Source organism: Seriola aureovittata, chromosome 21 (genome assembly GCF_021018895.1).
Source record: "Seriola aureovittata isolate HTS-2021-v1 ecotype China chromosome 21, ASM2101889v1, whole genome shotgun sequence".
Lineage (NCBI taxonomy): Eukaryota > Metazoa > Chordata > Actinopteri > Carangiformes > Carangidae > Seriola > Seriola aureovittata.
The window spans coordinates 13,146,444-13,163,821 of record NC_079384.1 but is presented as its reverse complement, the minus strand read 5'-3'; the positions used below and the strand labels follow the sequence as shown (position 1 = coordinate 13,163,821).

The following is a 17,378-nucleotide window of genomic DNA, read 5'->3' as shown; positions in this document are numbered from 1 at the left end:
TAAATAGTAAGTTATGGAAGGATGAAGGATTATTTAAGAATTCAGACTTGAGAAAATGCTATTAAACCTCAACCTTATTTGGGTGGTAAAACTGAAAGACACTATTTACCAGTGCTGCTTTAACTAGCTCATGACAGAAGTGGGGGGAAAAAAAACATTAATTGGATTATCACAGTTTTATAGCAGAATTACTAAGAAGTACCGTGATGCAAGATTAAGCAAGGATTCCCTTTAATTCCAGAAACACATCCAGACCATGAATGTGCAAAATCAGCAGTCTCTGGAGGTTAGCCACGTTGAAGGAGGCTGGACATTGAAATTTACTGCCTGTGCTCTATATTTAGAGGCAGTCAAAGAGGGGTGGAAAACTCACATTTCCTTGTTTTGCAGAACAGGGTGGTGGAGGGGCCGCTATAGGCAGACCTCACCTGAGCAAGGTTGTCTGACTGTAGGAGAAGGACTGTTTTCACTCCAAACCAGACACTTCCTCCCCACCCTCTTCGCTGCCAGGCCTGGTTCAATAAACATGGGTTTAATTCACTTTCGTTACTCCCTGCTACAGCTTGACAGGTGGTCCATGAAAGCGGGTACCTGGGAATGCAGCAGCAAGCAAAGATTGAGCTGGGAAATGTGAAACTCGCACAGATTTCAGCCATCATTAGCCTGTGGTGATGAGTGGGAATGGCTCCTGCTAACCCTGCAAAAAGCTATTCCCCCAGAGTTAATTTGCTCATATTTCACAGTTATCAGCTGGGACTGGTGTTGTTGAACTGTGTTTAAACCTGAACAGGTTTTTCTTCTTTTTTTTTTTTTTTCCACATTAGTTCCATTCTTCTCGTCTTGAATTTTAAATCTTGAAGTGTTTTTGTTTATATTTCCGCAGGCAAACTGCTACTACCACGGTGAGGTCGAGGGTCATGTCAACTCGGACGTCAGCCTCAGTACCTGTGCTGGGATTAAGTAAGTGTGTCAGATGCTCATTTTTAAAACACTACAGAAGCAACCAGGACGGAAACCCAAAGCCAAAGCTTTATTTCACCGACTCTCCCTGCTGTGGTGAGGACAGAGCAATGAATGCAATTGATACCAGAAGTGTTTTCAAGTCTTTTGGACAAGTTCAGGTTGAGTTCAAGTCAAATTGCATATCATTCAAGACAAGTCCACGTCAAGTCGCAAGTCTTCACGAGCAAATTAGAAATCAAGATACAAGTCTTAATCAATTTTGTTGGTTCAGGATTTTACTTTTTATTTTAAATAAATATGAGACTTCAATGATTTTGCTTTTAAGTCTCAAATGAGCTTCATTGCAGTCAGGTCCAAGTCAGTCATCATTGTCTCGGATTGGAAAGAGACACAAGCTTAGCAAACGGTAACAGTACAATGTCTTACCAGGCTGTGTTATATTAACTTCCATAACAGTTTTCAGAACCAACTTCCTTCATTCAATTTTGGCCCACCTTGATTGCCATAGTTCTCAGGTACTCAGTTTTTGTCTAACATCAAAATAAAGTTGCTCAGATTTTCAACAGGACTCAATAAATAATGTTTTTTTTTTCCGTACTAATAAGCTGAGATGACACCCTGTATAAACTACTGAAGAGCAGCAGGCTAAAGTTGATATACTGTAAGGCTTTAGACGTTGGAAACACTGTGTTTGCAGATGTCAGACAGGAGTAATGATTTCGGTAATATCACTAGACACCATCAGGAATGTTTTCACGAACCAGCCAAACCCTCTGCAGAGTGATGCGCCTGATTGTGAAGCCCTTGGTGTTGACCTTGGTCTTCATATTTATTTATTTATTTATTTACCTGAGTTTTTCTGCAACCTGTCTGCACAACGCCAGATGCACGGAACTTATTTTGACACAGCTACACATCGCTTGGCCTGTTCGCCGAGACAAATCGTTTTTGGTTTGCATTGGCAGCGCTTGTGCTTTTGGGGGAGTTTAGTATGAGCTCATGTGGTTGTGAATATTGTGCAAGTTTTGTGAGAATCTCAGAGTTTATTCAGACTCAGTGCATGGGGATGTCATTTTAAATCACGGAGACCACTGTTAAATCATGAGAAAAGTTAGGAAAGAGGAAACAATGGACACAACAATGGAAAAACTAAGAGATACTACTACTCTTTAAGCAGAATGTCTTCCAAGTGCTAATTCAAGTGGTAGCCACTATTATTCCACTGCATGATACTGACTGAGGAGTGCACTCATCACTGATGATGTATCCTCTTCTCTGGTTATATTAGGACATCGCACATAAATCAGGATCACTTTTATATCAAAATTAACATTTTAGTTTCTTTACCGCATATCTGATATGTTTCACTGAAATTCCAGTATTTGAATTATGCAAAAATAAATAAATGAATATAACGCCGCACTTCTTCTATTATCTGAGAGGTCCTTCCATGCACTTGTTCTTGTGTCTGCAGGGGTTTCATCTCTATTGAAGGCAAATCGTATGTACTGGAACCATCTGCTGATCACTCTGATGGCACTCACTGGATCTACACAGCAGAACACCTCAATTTTGCTCCTGGCACCTGTGGACACGATTTCAACATATCTTATCCCATTGAACACACTGACAGCAGCCCGTTCAAGGCTTTCAGCACAAGGGTAAGGATTATAATGCTGTATTCAACTTTACCTTGAGGTACAGATAAACTTTGGCTATACTGACACTGTGATTTTCAAGATTTCTGCCTCCATTTCCAAGTCGACAGCAGAGAGATGACGGGAAATGGGATGCGGAGTGACATGTAACCGAGGTCCTTGGCTGCACTCGAACCACTTTAGTTTTGCCTAATGTTTGGCGCCTTAATCAATAGGCCATCAGAGCACCAGCTGTCTTTCTTTTTTTCTTTTTTTTTTTTCTTTTTTTTTTACAAATCACCAATGTTTGCCACTTAAACTCAAGGTTCTGCTAGCACTCGTTGGTAGAACAGAGAGAAAAGATTTGAGCAAGTTAATGATTACAAACCCTGAGAACGTTCGACTTCACAAGATCTTCAGCAGGTCAAATTGATCAAACTTTCACTGTTAACAGTCCATTGGAAGTGTATCAATGAGCCCTGCATCTATAAACAGTGAGAATTGTCTTAAAATCCTTTTTTATAAACATTCATCTTACCTGTATATATTGATGAGGCTGCATTAAACTGCATGATTTAATTCTTTTCTTAATAGTCATTATGGGTGGCAGTGTCTGTCGGTCCACCACTTCGGTCCTGACTGAAATGCATCAGCTCTTGGATGGATTTCCTTGGCATGATATTTTTCCAGAGGCATTTATGGTTCCAAGAGCATGAATCCTAATGACTTGATTGGGCTAATGACTTGGTGATATCCTGGCTTTCTCTGCAGCGCCACCACAAGGCTTTAAGTGACATATCTCAGTTATTGGTTGGATTTCCATGGAATTTAGTACAGAAGAACTGAATGACCCTCTGACATGTCAAGTAGCGCAATTATCATTTAACAAACAGCCAGAGTGAAAAATGTTCGTACCACTTGGTTGTCAGTTTAGAAAATGCATTCCTGTAGTTGATATTTCTTAATCTAATTTGTATTTGGATTCCGGCTGCACAGAATCTAAAACATCACTAACCTCAACCCCCTTTTTAAAAAAGAAAAAAAAAAAAAATCATTTGCAATGTAGATATTGGTAAGTGGGCTGTATATCTTTTAGAAGCTACTACTTGTTGAATTATTCACTCATTCCTTCCATCTGATCTGACGGTGTCCATTAGTGATCTCGAGTGTATGGAGAGCGGGGGTTGATGAACGCCTGTGGAAAGTACATTGGCTGTTAAGTGGCAACATTTGCTCCGAACGCCAGATCAGACTGCAGGCTTGTAGATCAAGCCTCAAGCAGGACCTGTCCATCCAGAATTAAACAGATTGCTTTTGAGAAACTCCACTCCACTCCCATCCTACACCCTGCACTCGGCCTCTTACTACCCCACTGCTCATAGGGATAAATCATATGGGCCATGGTCCTTGGGAGTCTCTACCCTCAGAGGAATTGGGCTTTAAAGATGATGAGCGGTGTTAAGTGGAAAACACAGGCTCTATACTGATCTCTATCTTAGTGGCGAGGGATGGCAGGAGCGGACGAACACGAGTGATTTATCAGGTACAATATAAAGAGACACAGAGATAGGTGGTGTAAAAGATGAAGCATATGTTCCAGGACCCAAAAGGAGGGAAAGCACACATATCATAATAGTGATTCAGCATAAATGTGAGGGACTTTCCATTTTCTTAAAACTGAGTTTTATTTTTTTGCGATTGTTTAATCATTTCATTAAGGCTACATTGAGATTGAGTGTGTTTTTGGGAAGCAGGCCGAACATATGGTGGTGCTGGCCTTTTCACATTATTAGTTTTTATTTATTCATGCAGTAATAGGGATTTTCCTGGTGTTTTTTATTGTACTGTTTGATTCCTGTTGGTGATTACAGTGCTGGCTTCAATGGCAACTATTGTCTTTGGTGTTAAGAGGGCTGCAAAGGCTCGGCAGACGCGAACAAATCCTGACAACAGCACAATGCAGAAGTTTCCCACCTGACAGAAACAGAAGGGGAATGAGATAAGAAAAAAAGACAGGAGAAAGGCTTATATTGATGATTTATACCAGTGAGTAAAGTAGGGTTTAATTCTCCTCCAGAAGAGTTTTTTTTTCAGTGTATTTTAATATGTTTTATCTGATCACAGTGTCCCCTTTCATTTGTTTAAAATACTACGTCTCTTCCTCTTCTAACACAGCAAGAGATAGCAGAGTTAGAAGAGAAAATATCTTTGCTAAGTGAAGACAGATGTGGTTCATAAGGGAGGTGGTCAAACATGGTAATCCCGTAGGTGATTAAAAAAGTGAAAACAGATAAGATAGTGAAGGATATTTTCAAAAAGTTGCCGTAGCAAAGAGGAGGTAAAGCCAAAAAGTGAGAACCTAGTCAGATTTGCTGGACTTGGTGCCGTGCATGCACCTCAGCTTGGTACGCAGGGGCACCGAGGTGTGCTGCTGCTTTGATAAGCTGCGATGTGCCCTGCTTGAGGGCCTAAAGATAAAGAGGCGGTGTTGGCAGAGTGCCCCTGGATGATGAGAGTCAGATGGGGTAGAGAAGGGTATAGAGATATGATGGCTAGCTGACAGGAACTGCACATCAACAACTTGAGTTCCTGCAAAATCTCTATTGTCACAAGATGAAAATGTGGCTGTGTGAGATGTCAAACCTCAACACAGCATGCAATGGCATTTTGAGAGTGACTTGTCTTCCATGCTTGAAACAGAATATCGGGCCAGAACATAATATGGATTGAAATAGCTCGGAAGAGTTGGATGTGAGCCTAAACTGAGTAGCATTTGAGCATGGGGGGGGGGGGGGGTTCATTGTGTGATGTGTATTGATGTAGTAAAGAGAATCCATTATTCACTTTTCATCTTCATCCACACCTGAGCCGGACACCTTTTTGTTTAGTGAAGACTGTGAGATGTGGTTGAAAGCTCTGAGGCTAGTAAGCTGGCCTTTGTTCTTAATTTCATTTCACCATATAAATTGTATAAAAAACACTGGGCTCTGTCTTCACCTCATTTCTCTGATGTTGAAGCAGAAGTGATGCGTAAAACATGAACTAATTGAAGAAGAGGAATACTCTAGGAAAAAGTTGAAGCTTTGAATGTTAGGATTTGTTCAAAAATATCTCAAGATATTAATTGTAGATTATATATTTTCCATTTTGCACTGGTATTTTCTGTTTTATAGAGACGGTAAAATACATGTGGTAAATTACGTGTCTGGAATTCACACACATAGCTCTCAGTCTATTGAAGAGTAGGGATACTCTTCACGGTGTTGACTGAACATAGTGTTTACGTGTGCACCTCCTCTCCGGTGGCCTCCTCGAGACTTGGTAATCACCATAGGGTGCATTTAGAGCACACTTGCCCATCCTGGCTTATCTATGGAGGAGGCAGATAAGAGCAGAGAGGATCCAGGCTGCCAGGCCAGCAAGGATAAAGAGGCTCAGATTGAAAGAGCGCCATGGTGTGAAGGCAGAACACTTAGCCAGCAGGATAGTATAGGATCTGTGAGTGTGTGAGTGGAAAGAGCGAGCTTGCGTGTGCATTGTGTGTGTGCGTGCCTGTGTGTGTTTGTGTGTGTGTGTGTGTAAGTGTGTGCAGGTGAAACAGGTGAAACAGGCTCCAGAGTGATGTGTGGGCTGCATTTGTCTTTGTGTGGAAATGCCCTCCTGCATGTCAGTATTGTCTCCATACTCTCTAACTTATTTTTTTATAATCATCATCAGGTTAAAATCTTAAGTTGTCCACTACTTATCACCAAATACTTGCAAAAGTAATGGCATTCCCATCAGCCTCAGCTGTATTTGCGTTTGGTGCTGGCAATGGTTAGCATGCTAACGTGTTAAGCTTAAGATGGCTAACTTGAAAAACATTATATCTGCTTCACGTCGTTAGCATTTAGTTCAAAACGCTACTTTCTACATCTATGTACCACATACGCTCAAAGACACAGACGCAGACCTTTTCCTTTACCTATTACCTATTTAAATGGCATCTGATAATTCATTACACCTGATTCCTCTTACCCGTTCAAAAGTGGTTTCACTGTGTCAAGTCTTTGACCCTGAACAGCAACGGAGATTAATGTAAAAACTTTAAAAGATTTTGAAAACGCAAAATTTTCAATGTGAATAAGTCCGGCTTCCGTTCGGACATATGCTCACTAGTCCAAACTCCACTGTGTGAGTGTGATGGTAGAGTCAAGTGCTCTTTATAGAGGGTGCAATATACTGTGTGCCAACAGTGCTTGCACCATTGTCCAAAACAGTGATTTATTAGTTAATAAGCCGGTTCCTGTAGAGTGTTATCAGAGGTTTGTGCGACCTTAGCGGCTCTTATTGGGTCAGGCTGGATGAGTAGCTGATTGCTTTGTGCTGATTCTCACTTCTGCCTTTTGTGTAGAGTGCAGCTCAGGTAAAAAGCCATATTGAGTAGCCACCTGCTAAATTTAGGCTGCTCTTTCCAAAAAAGCTGCGGTTAAGTGCGTCCTACTAATGTCCTTCCTCTTCTCCCTCTCTACTCTCTTCTCCTCCTCCTCTCTCTTCATTTCTTGGTTTATCACTCTGTCATTTCCACCCTCTGTTCCCTCTCCCATTAACCCCCCCCCCCCCTTCTTGTATTCTTCTTGTATTGTTTTTCCTTCACACCCACCTAATCCCTGTCCAATCCTCTTCACAGCACAAACGCCATGCCCAGACTACGACCAAATATGTGGAGCTGATCATCGTGGCTGACAACAGAGAGGTAAGCAAAGGTCACGCGGTCTCACCCTCTCCTCCCTCTGCTGCCAAATCCCACGGGAAAGGGGCTCAGAGGTCAGACGCTTAGCTGCCGCTCTATCCCCTTGAGACGCAGATATGGTGGATGGCTCTAGCTCTGCTTTGCTGTTGCCCCCTGATGTGTCTGCTTACTCATCCATTTCACTGTCCAACTCCAGCGACACTCCTCTGCATAGATCATTTGGTCACTTGACTTACAAATGAGACTTTCCCATTATGTGCACCCTGAATTATCTCAAATCTCAGACTTAAGATCTTAGAGAGGGCTGTGAGAAGAAAGTGGTCCTCATCGACATGAGGCCTATAGGTCTGAGTCACATGCTTTAGAGCCTGAGAGACTGAATAAATGTCGGATTTAAGACAAGGTGGCTGAGGTTATCTCTTTAGCCTAAGCTCCACTGAGGAGCTCTTTGATGATAGCAGCTATGGCAGAAGCGCCAGTGGAATTAACGTGATAGCGAATGTAGCACAGCTCCAAGACACCCTGTGGAGAACTTTCTGGAGCTGACACAGTGTTAATTTGTCCCAAGTAACGTCTTTGGTGTTAATCAACATTCAGAGTGAATGGATCACCTCTCTCTCTATCTGCCTCATTCTGTATGGTTGTATTGTTGCAGTTTCAGAAGCAAGGCAAGGACATGGAGAAGGTCAAGCAGCGGCTGGCTGAGATCGCCAATTATGTGGACAAGGTAACAATCAAATCAACAGAGGGAATGTGGTGTTGGAACGTGATTTATTAGAGGTCACATCAAGCCTGGTGAGAATTAACCAACCTGTGAGCAGAGGCTGATTAGATTATGAATGGATGATCAATTCCATAACTCGAATGAGCAATGTTGTGAAGAGTCCACTGTAATAAAACATGCCTTGGCTGGTGGTTTAATGAAAGAGAAGCAAAAGATGATTCATTCATATGGAAAGCTGTATGCTGATTAATGTTCAAGGATTTATTCAGAGTCCCTCATCATTTGTAAGCGATTATTTAAAACCATTTGTGGTTTTAATAGGTAATGCAAAGTGAAGAGAGTAACAGAAATGATAAGAGAAACAGATCTGAAGCCCTTGGCCTGAATCCACTTCTCTTTTTTTACCTGCTATACACCTCTCCTCCTCTTAACCCTCAGTTCTACAGGGCTTTGAATATCCGAGTGGCTCTGGTGGGCTTGGAGGTGTGGAGTGACGTGGACAAGTGTCCCGTCACCCAAGACCCTTTCACCACGTTGCATGAGTTCCTAGACTGGAGGAAGGTCAAGCTGCTGCCTCAGAAGCCACATGACAATGCCCAGCTAATCAGGTATACCTCTTCTTGTAGCATCCACATGAAGCCTAATAGCGGTGTTTCAAATAGAGGGAAAGTTAGGGATTTATTCTAAAATTATTGACAGCACAAAATTAGAAAAAAAAACTATGTGCAAAAACTAGTCTTTCGTTTTTCTTTATTACAGGCAAAATTGAATATGTTTTGTAGTATTACTGCTGTTTGTTTTTCTTTTGAGTTACCCTCAAATGTATCCTGCAGTGCAGATTTTTCATTTCCAACAGAAACCGTTTTGTTTCAAAAGCAGTTTAATTTCCTACCTCATAAAACATTTGTAACCTTTTTTGAGACGCTTCACATGTTGACTGCTGACGAAAATGCTAAAAAAAAACACATCTTTCTTGGAAAAAAAATCATTGTATCTTGGTTAAAATGACAAAGTGTTTAAGGTTTACTATCAAGAAGAATGTATTTAGCTTTGCTGAGAGACTACACTTTTTTCATTTACATATGCTTTTTCTAACTAATTTTCAACTAATTTTCAGTCGATGTACTGAGATAAATGCTAGTGGAACAGAGGATAACAATGAGTAAATGGCAAAGTTGGTCCGTAGGTCAGCTTGAAATGCTAATTTAACTCTAGCACTAAGTGGCTCCTGGGGGCCTTTACCTTAACGGGGACATATTGTATGCCGATGATTTGATAACCTCTGTTTTGGTTTTTTTTTCCTTTTTAGTGGGGTGTATTTTCAGGGCACCACCATTGGTATGGCACCTATCATGAGCATGTGCACAGCAGAGCAATCAGGAGGAATCGTCATGGTACGTGAATGTGCTTCAGATGCTTTTACACCATCTTGAAGCCAAGCAAAGCAAAGCAAAATAAATATTTGTTGTGTTGTGATGCTAACTTCTAGAGAGGAAACCAGACTTATTTTATCCTTTCATTCTTCCTCTTCCTGCCCTCTACTCTTGCCCTTGTTCTCCACCTCGCTCCTGCTTGACATAATACTCTCATATTTCTCCCCTGAGTCTCTTGTGTAAGGGTTGAGCTAAGGATTCCAGAGTTGATATTAACCAGTATTAACTTCAGTGCACACACATCACTGAGTCTTTTTCCAGGAAGGCTAAATGGTGGGTATGCATAATACCCTCCACATTGTACTGATAAATCAGAAACTGTATTGATTACAGGAATGGAAACCTTTGCTTCCTAATGAGGTGCAACAAATGAGAGAATTTAAGGGTACAGCATATCGTTGCCTGAATGAAAAAACAGGGGCGTGCTGTAAGTGATGACCCATTACAGAACTGCAACCCTATACTATGTGCACAAGTCATGTTGCATTAGTGCATGTCATACTATTATTTTATACTCTCTGCCTCTGAGTGGCTATTTGTCTTGGGGTATGGCAGGCTGATGGCTAGGTTTACAGCTAGTCCCCAAATGGTTCTTCACTCTTGTCCTCCCAGATGGTAAAGTGAAGACTTGGTCATTATCATAAAACTCTACGTACACAAATACATCAGGTCATAGACATAAAGGATCCGTCTCAAACCGCAGACTCTTCTGCTGGGCAAATCACGACTCTGTTGTCTTAGTTGTTTCCCTTCGTTTACAGAGTACCTTTGAACTCATTAGTTGACTTCCCCTATGGGTCTAATTGTTATTTTTCTAGGCAGTTAAATCTTAAACACCCATTTTCAGACCATCTGGAATCTCCATTTACCAGCCCTGAATGTTACATTAATTTCATTTGTGTGGTGGAACAAAACAGACAGTGCCCTCTTGAGCACTTCAGCTTCATCACTTACTAAAGGTGTCTGGGTTTTTCCAGGAAACAGAATCAGAGTTTGTTTTTTGTTTTTTTCTGCATGAATTCAGTCTGCACAGTCGGATCTCAGCAGGCGCTGACAGTTGATGACCGTTACTTTCAAAACCCCCCAGCAGAGCAGTTCATCAGTCTGAGCTCAACTTGCACAGCACTGCTGAATAATGCACAGTGACGGAAGACTCCAGAGGCAAGGTGCTCTGACGCACAGCTCTGCATCCATGAAGAGCTGATAGCTGATGCCGCTACATTATTTATCCAGCTTCTTCATGTGTCCATGTTTTACACACCTTGCAGGAAATCTCGGTACCTCAGCCAGCAGCAGCTTTCATTCCGTGTGTCACTCTTGCTTCATCTTCACACTGTTTTTAATATCCGTCTTCTTTAACCTGATTGGCTGCGTGATTTTCAAACTGTCCTTTGAGGCTTTTTCCTCAATCTTTCGGCCGATTTTTCTGGTACTCAGAGGAGGTTCATGACTTTATTTGTGAGGATGAAACAGCACATCTGGCTCTGTCGGAGTTTGCACAGCAAGCTGAAGGTGACAGCCCGCAGTCTGCTTTTTCATTTCTCATTTCAGTGCCACAACGTTGAGCGGTGGAAACGCTCTGATAAGCACAGATCCAACAGCATTGTTTGTGATCTTGGCAATATGCAATTACACTCACTTGTTTTGGGTAATGTTTCTCCAGTGGGTCCTGTGGGGAACAACAATTTGGCTAACATAACATTTTTTATTATTTGTTATTTTCCTCAGAGTATGTTATCAGAAATGTCCTGGTTTAATTAGCTATTGTTTGCTGCAACAGAACTGTAAACTGAGCAAATCTTATAATGGGACATTGCTTGTAGCATCATTTAAAGCCTTGAAATGTACTCAACAAATTAGACTCATCAAAGTAAAGAGGTTTTAGATTAAATAGTGTGATGAAATTTCAAGCTCAGTTTCTCCATGATTGATCTCCTTTTTTTTTTTTGTGTAGGACCATTCAGACAACCCCCTGGGCGCTGCGGTCACTCTGGCCCATGAGCTCGGACACAACTTTGGAATGAACCACGACACGCCAGAAAGGGGGTGTGGCTGCAGGGTGACAGTGGATCGCGGAGGCTGTATCATGACTCCCTCCACAGGGTGAGTCACAGCGTCTATTAATTAATAGTCAATAGATATACAAGATAGCTGACTCCTTACTCATTACTGCAATATCCAGGATTGCAGGAGGTTTATTTCAGCTCGTTTGCCTTCATCAGTCTCAGGACATATGCTATAATTCACCGTTTCAGTGCACTCCAGTGGGGGACCCTTTTGGTTTGGCTTTACAAAATCCAACACCACCTGAAATACATCATCCTGATGTCAAGCCATTATTAACTTTAAATCAAGTTTGTCACTTATTAAATATAGCAAGTATTGCTCAAAAAGCCCAGATTGTGATCATGTGTAAACATTATTTCAAATGCTATCCATTTGTAATTTATTGTCTGTAGAGCAGTAAGCAAATGATGCCGTTGAAGTGTTGGGCCGTTGGGTTTATGGCAGATTGAACAGCTGTGCTAATGCCTAGAGGCAATATGACTCATTCCCAATAGGAAGCTAATGGTTCAGTGGCAGTGCATGGCCCAAACAGCAGAGTTCCACTTAAACCAACGCAATGTAGCTGATCGCCAGTAGACTAAAGAAAACAGTGCGGAAAGTGTATATTGCACATGCGAGACACATCTAACAACATATCAAGTCTGAGGTGTAGTTATTGGATAATTGCTCACCATGGATTGTAATGTTTCATGTCTGACATCTTGTTGTAGACTGAGCAGAGAGGGGAAAAGGATGTTCTGGGTGGAAACATTGGGTATCAGTTCCAGCCAAGGTCTAGTGGTGTGTGGGAGCCTCAGACTGGTGTTTATGCTGGAAACATCTCCCCGTATTTGGGTTGGACCAGATTCATGAAAAACAGGGTAACACTATTCTTGATTATAGACTTATAAAACAACACACTAAGATGTAGATTTATATTTAACTCTGATTGAGGGTATCCCTGGTCAAGGACTTTGTCCAAAAATGGCAATACAATCAACACACAAAAAAAGAGAAAAAAAATTGTTGAAGTAGAAACAAAATGGTTTTGTCTTTCCAGCTTTCTGCTACTCCTGTCTCTTTCTGGCTTTTTCCTTTTCTTCCATATGCACAGCCAGTTAGAGTGATGCTATTCTTTGACATACATGCAACTTTAATGTTGGAAAATCTCTCAGCAGCTCCAAATAAATAGTTAAATACATCTGAACACTGTCCATTATACGTTTTTTATGTTGGGAAAACTTATCACCTTGCCCTTAAAATATATGAATCTGAAGTTGTATGCAGCAGTGACGAGCATCTCTAAATGTGAAGGAATGTTTGTACTGAACATAGACTAGTGAGAAATAAAATAAGACATGAATATTTAGTTTCGTGTTCTGCTCTCCACGGAGACTGTGTAGGCTTTTTTTTTTCATTCCAGCTGACAAAAGAAAGAAATGATCTACTTCTAGTTGATTTCAAAATAATCCCCTCTACACCTCTTTATTGCTCCATATTGCTGCTCTGCTATTTAATCCACTATTAAGGAAGCAATACATTTAAATAAGGATGTTTAGGAACTCTATATTCCCTCATACTGCTTCCTCAGTTAATTCCAGGTCAGCAACTTATACTCTGCCTGAGGCAGTACTACATCTCCCATAGGTCCAGCCCCCTCGCAGATCCATACCTTAAAACACCATGAGGCCATACACAGGCTCTGCTCCAAACACCTTAATGTTGTTCGTCACCTGGCAGCTACAGTTATTTGTTTATAACATCGACTAACGTGTTTTTCTAGACAGGCGACCGGCTCTTTTCAAAGCATAATGTAATTATACAGAATGGCTCCTCACAAGGCCAAGACTTAAATGAGTTGGTACAAAAGCCCCACTGCATTCAGTAATTGAAAGTACTGAAAAAAAACACTTGCCTGCACTCAGTCAGTGAGAAATACCTGTTTTGTTTGTTTTTATTGATCTTTTATTTTCATCAAATAGAATTTCTTGATTGTCACCGTTGTGTATAAACAGATCCCCATCCAGCTCTCGTGGACTTGCTGTGGCTTCACAAACTGAGCGGAGGAGATAATGAGATCTAGTTCATCATTATTATACTTGGGTTTGGGGTTAGGGGTAGGGGGTAGGGGGGTGGGCAGTAAAACTGTAAGCTGTCCCAGTGCCAGCTGCACATCTGCATAGAGCACTGCTTGTTTCCTGCTCACACTGGTCACGGCCAATTTTCGCGTTGTCCCCCCCTCCATCCATCCATCTCTATCCCTCCATTAGTTCTAAATGAGAACAGGCTGGTGTGTCTCATCCTTTGAGATTATATCTCCTGAAAACACACACAAAAACAGGAACACACACGCGCCGCAACTAGGCTGCTGCTGGCTACTCCATGGACACAGGAACATGCATATGTGCAGAAACATATAAATTACAAATCCATTTCTCTAAGAGACTAAAACAGGGTTCTGTGCTTGGTTCACTTTCATTTCCATTTGTGCCCCATCTTTAGGTTTGATGGTCTGCTTCAAGACTGCACTTATATTGCGATTTTCTAGTCTTGTCAATCACTCAAAGTGCTTTACAATACTTGCCACATTCACTCAAAAATTCATAGCCACGCCGGTACACCAATGGAACAGCCATTAGGGGCAAACTGGTGGAGCTGTGGATCAAACCACTGAACTTCTGATTAGTGGGCGACCCACATCAACTAAGTTTGCCTGTTTTAAGATATTCTGAGAAAACTGACAAAACACCAGTGTGAAAGCCCTGGAAATGATTTACCAGACTTGTATCATGGAGCTGGTCTCCAGTTGTATGCAGACAATATTCTCATTTATGTCATCTATTTGCACAAAAAGTTGTGAAAATGTTGAAACATTTACACAGAAAAGTTTGAGTATTTACTTTGTAATGCTAATTTATTTAAGTAGTTATAAAGTTAAACATTTGTTCCAAATTCCATGATATATGATATGTATATCACATGTATATTTTCTTGTTAAAATATCCACAAACGAAGACGGCACTTGCCATCTACGTCAGTCACACAAGCAGAGCTGTTGATGGACAGATCCAGGATGCTTTATTCAAGCAGGGTTCATTCGCACATGGGTCAGGTCCTGAGTAAGATGATGACTGTGGCACACTATCACAAAGACTTATGCATTTCCAGTGTCATAAAATAATCAGGCATCGCAGAAAGTGAGTCAGAGTCCAATGCATGCCATGGAAATATGACCCGTGCCCTGCTGAAGAGCAGGAAATCTCTAGTATGGCTTGTTTAATTGGTTCCATGGGGAAATCAATGTGAAAATGCTTTTCAGTATCTACAATGTAGGACAGACTGCCAGGCACCAAAGGCCATAGCAGATCATATCACCTAATGTCATCGCTCAGAGCTCAGGCTCTATGTGCACAAAGGAAGCTGTAAAATTAATATTAAATGTGTAGTGAAGCAAGTATGAAATATTTGTCATAGTCACAGTTGTCACAGTCAGGTTTGAATTAGCTTTTTACTTCACATTCGTGCCAGAAGATCAGATCTTCCAAAATGTAATAAAACTGTGATAACAAAATGAATATTGGGTCACGGTGAGTATTTGCACATTTTATATTTTCTCTGAAAGCGTTCTCACCGTTTCAAGGATGGTGGAAAATGTTTTGGCAGATGCGTCATTGGAAAAGCTCAGCAGACCTGATTAATAGCCTGATCAGTGTTTTATGGCTGAATAGATGTGACATAAACTGGCTGTGTAGGACATGCTGGATGGGTTTCCCGGTGCTCTCTGTGATGTGAACCACAAGGACAGACAGGCGAAGAGGAGAGAGCCCTGCCCAGCTCAATGTGGGCTGAAGGGTTCTGTGTCTTTTAATGTGATACTTTGCCCTCAGAGTATTCTGGTCACTGGTGAAATAAAGTTTGGATTTATGGTCATAGTCTGCAGCAAAGTCATACTTCAATGTGACCTTCATGTGTTGGTCATGTAACATTTTAACAAGAAATGAAGGCCGACTGGACTGACAGCTCCCAATAAATTTCATTTTTAATGGTGTAAACTTTTGATCTAACAGAAATATTATACCTCCTTTTAGTTTGTTGAAGTTTTTTTTGTTAACTTACCACATAATTGAGTATAAATGACCCCAAACAAAGAAAGTATAAAACTACACAAATTTATTGAGAAAAAAAATAATTTTCTCCGGTCGAATCATTGAATCATCTTGAATACTTAAAAAAAAAAAAAAAAATTAGATTGACAAGACTGGTCAAAGAGCAGGACAAAGGAACGTAGAGACAGAACAAAAGGAACTGAGCCAAAAGAAATTTATGTTTTTTGGGGTTTTTTTGGTTGTGAACTGTCAGAGATTCCATTTAATCCATTGTTTATGCCGTTACTGATGACTCCACAAAAAAACCTGGGTTACCTTTCACAGTCCATCTACCCCCTTGTTGTTGAAGCGGAGATGTTTTGAAAGACTCCAGCTCTGTCGTGTTATCAGAATGAGGAGGAGATCATTGGGGCCTGTAATAGATCTGGAAATGATTCCTTATCACCAGACCTCCCACTGATCCAGTCAAGCCTTGTTTGGCCATTGCTGCAGCTTAGTGGTAGTGATTGCTTTGCACACTCTATCAACCATCAACTGCAGTACCTCTCTGAGGCTTAGGAGCCAACTGTCAAACACTGACTGGAGGTTAGAGACGAACAAAAGAACGCAGAAGGGAGAAGGATTGATCCCGTAATGGAACTGGAGCATGACCAGGTGGAAAACAATGCAGCAATGTGAGACAGAACAAAGAGCAGTCTTAGAGAGCAGGCAGAGGTGAACACGGCTCATCCTTTGTAAAAAACAGAACAAGATGAGAAGGAGCCTGAAGGTCAAAGAGTCACACGGGGTCTTTTCTTTTGAGGTGGTGGCCCAGACTCTCATGGGATGAGTGGTTGTCTCGAGTGTCTTGGGTTCACCATGAGCCCCAGATGTGCGCACCATGACTGGCCCTGGCGCTGCTTTACTAGCCTTGGGGACTGCAGCTGCTAAATGCCATCGACTGTAATTCATCTGTGCCTCTGCCTTTTCACAGCCATTATTCCTCCTCCCACCCCCAGACTGTTGCAGAGTAGACCAATTATTTCTGTATTGCCTCTCATAAAGAACAGCTGGATCCTGAGCCGCTCATGTATCTCGGAGTTAACCAAAAAAAAACCAAAAAAAACAAGAATGTGAGTGTTTGTCATGCATTGCATGGTCTGGTAACTGAAGAGCAGGGCTGAGTTCATGGAAATTGAATGAATGCAGCAAAAGAGCGGGTACAACTTAAGCAAGCAATTTTGGCTCGTGCTTTGGGGGCAAAGAGGAAATCAACAACAGCAGTTGCTAAGGAAGTGGCCTGCCTGTTGCACAGCAGCCTTGACAGCTGTTCATCAGAGCAGGATCCCCTGAGGTGCTCAGACAGGAGGAGCAGAAAAAGAGGGTGCAATTATGGCTGTTATTACAGCTTTCCTCGTTGCTCTTTCCTTTTTGCCATTTCATCTCGCTACAAATCCACTGAGACCTTTTTGCTTTAATCCGGAGCGACTAGAGATCTGCTTCGTGGTACCCAACTTTCACCTAACACAACCTCTGGATAGTGTTGACGTTAGAGAGCAGCCGGCTGTGCGTTCGGGGTAGGTTGGGGGTGGGGGAAGAGGGGGGGTCAGCAGCAGGAGCTGATGTAAGCCGCCTCCCACACATGACAGAAATCAAAGGCAAGCCGAGAATGAGGTCATGTCAAAACATTCACAGAGTGTCATGACATATTTAGAGCCGTATTACATGTGAAACCCAATCAGAGAAAAACACAGTTTG

The 17,378-nt window shown here is 41.6% G+C and overlaps 1 protein-coding gene across 2 annotated transcripts in view; it reads left to right on the top strand.

Moving 5' to 3' along the window:
- Positions 1-17,378, top strand: part of LOC130162681 (disintegrin and metalloproteinase domain-containing protein 12-like) — a 72,879-nt gene that overhangs the window by 39,458 nt on the left and 16,043 nt on the right. For both annotated transcript variants that reach the window (XM_056366458.1, XM_056366459.1), the window contains 7 exons: positions 884-960; positions 2,438-2,624; positions 7,270-7,335; positions 7,988-8,059; positions 8,495-8,664; positions 9,366-9,450; positions 11,444-11,592. In XM_056366458.1, the coding sequence (XP_056222433.1) occupies positions 884-960; positions 2,438-2,624; positions 7,270-7,335; positions 7,988-8,059; positions 8,495-8,664; positions 9,366-9,450; positions 11,444-11,592 (806 nt within the window). The remainder of the gene's footprint in view (positions 1-883; positions 961-2,437; positions 2,625-7,269; positions 7,336-7,987; positions 8,060-8,494; positions 8,665-9,365; positions 9,451-11,443; positions 11,593-17,378) is intronic.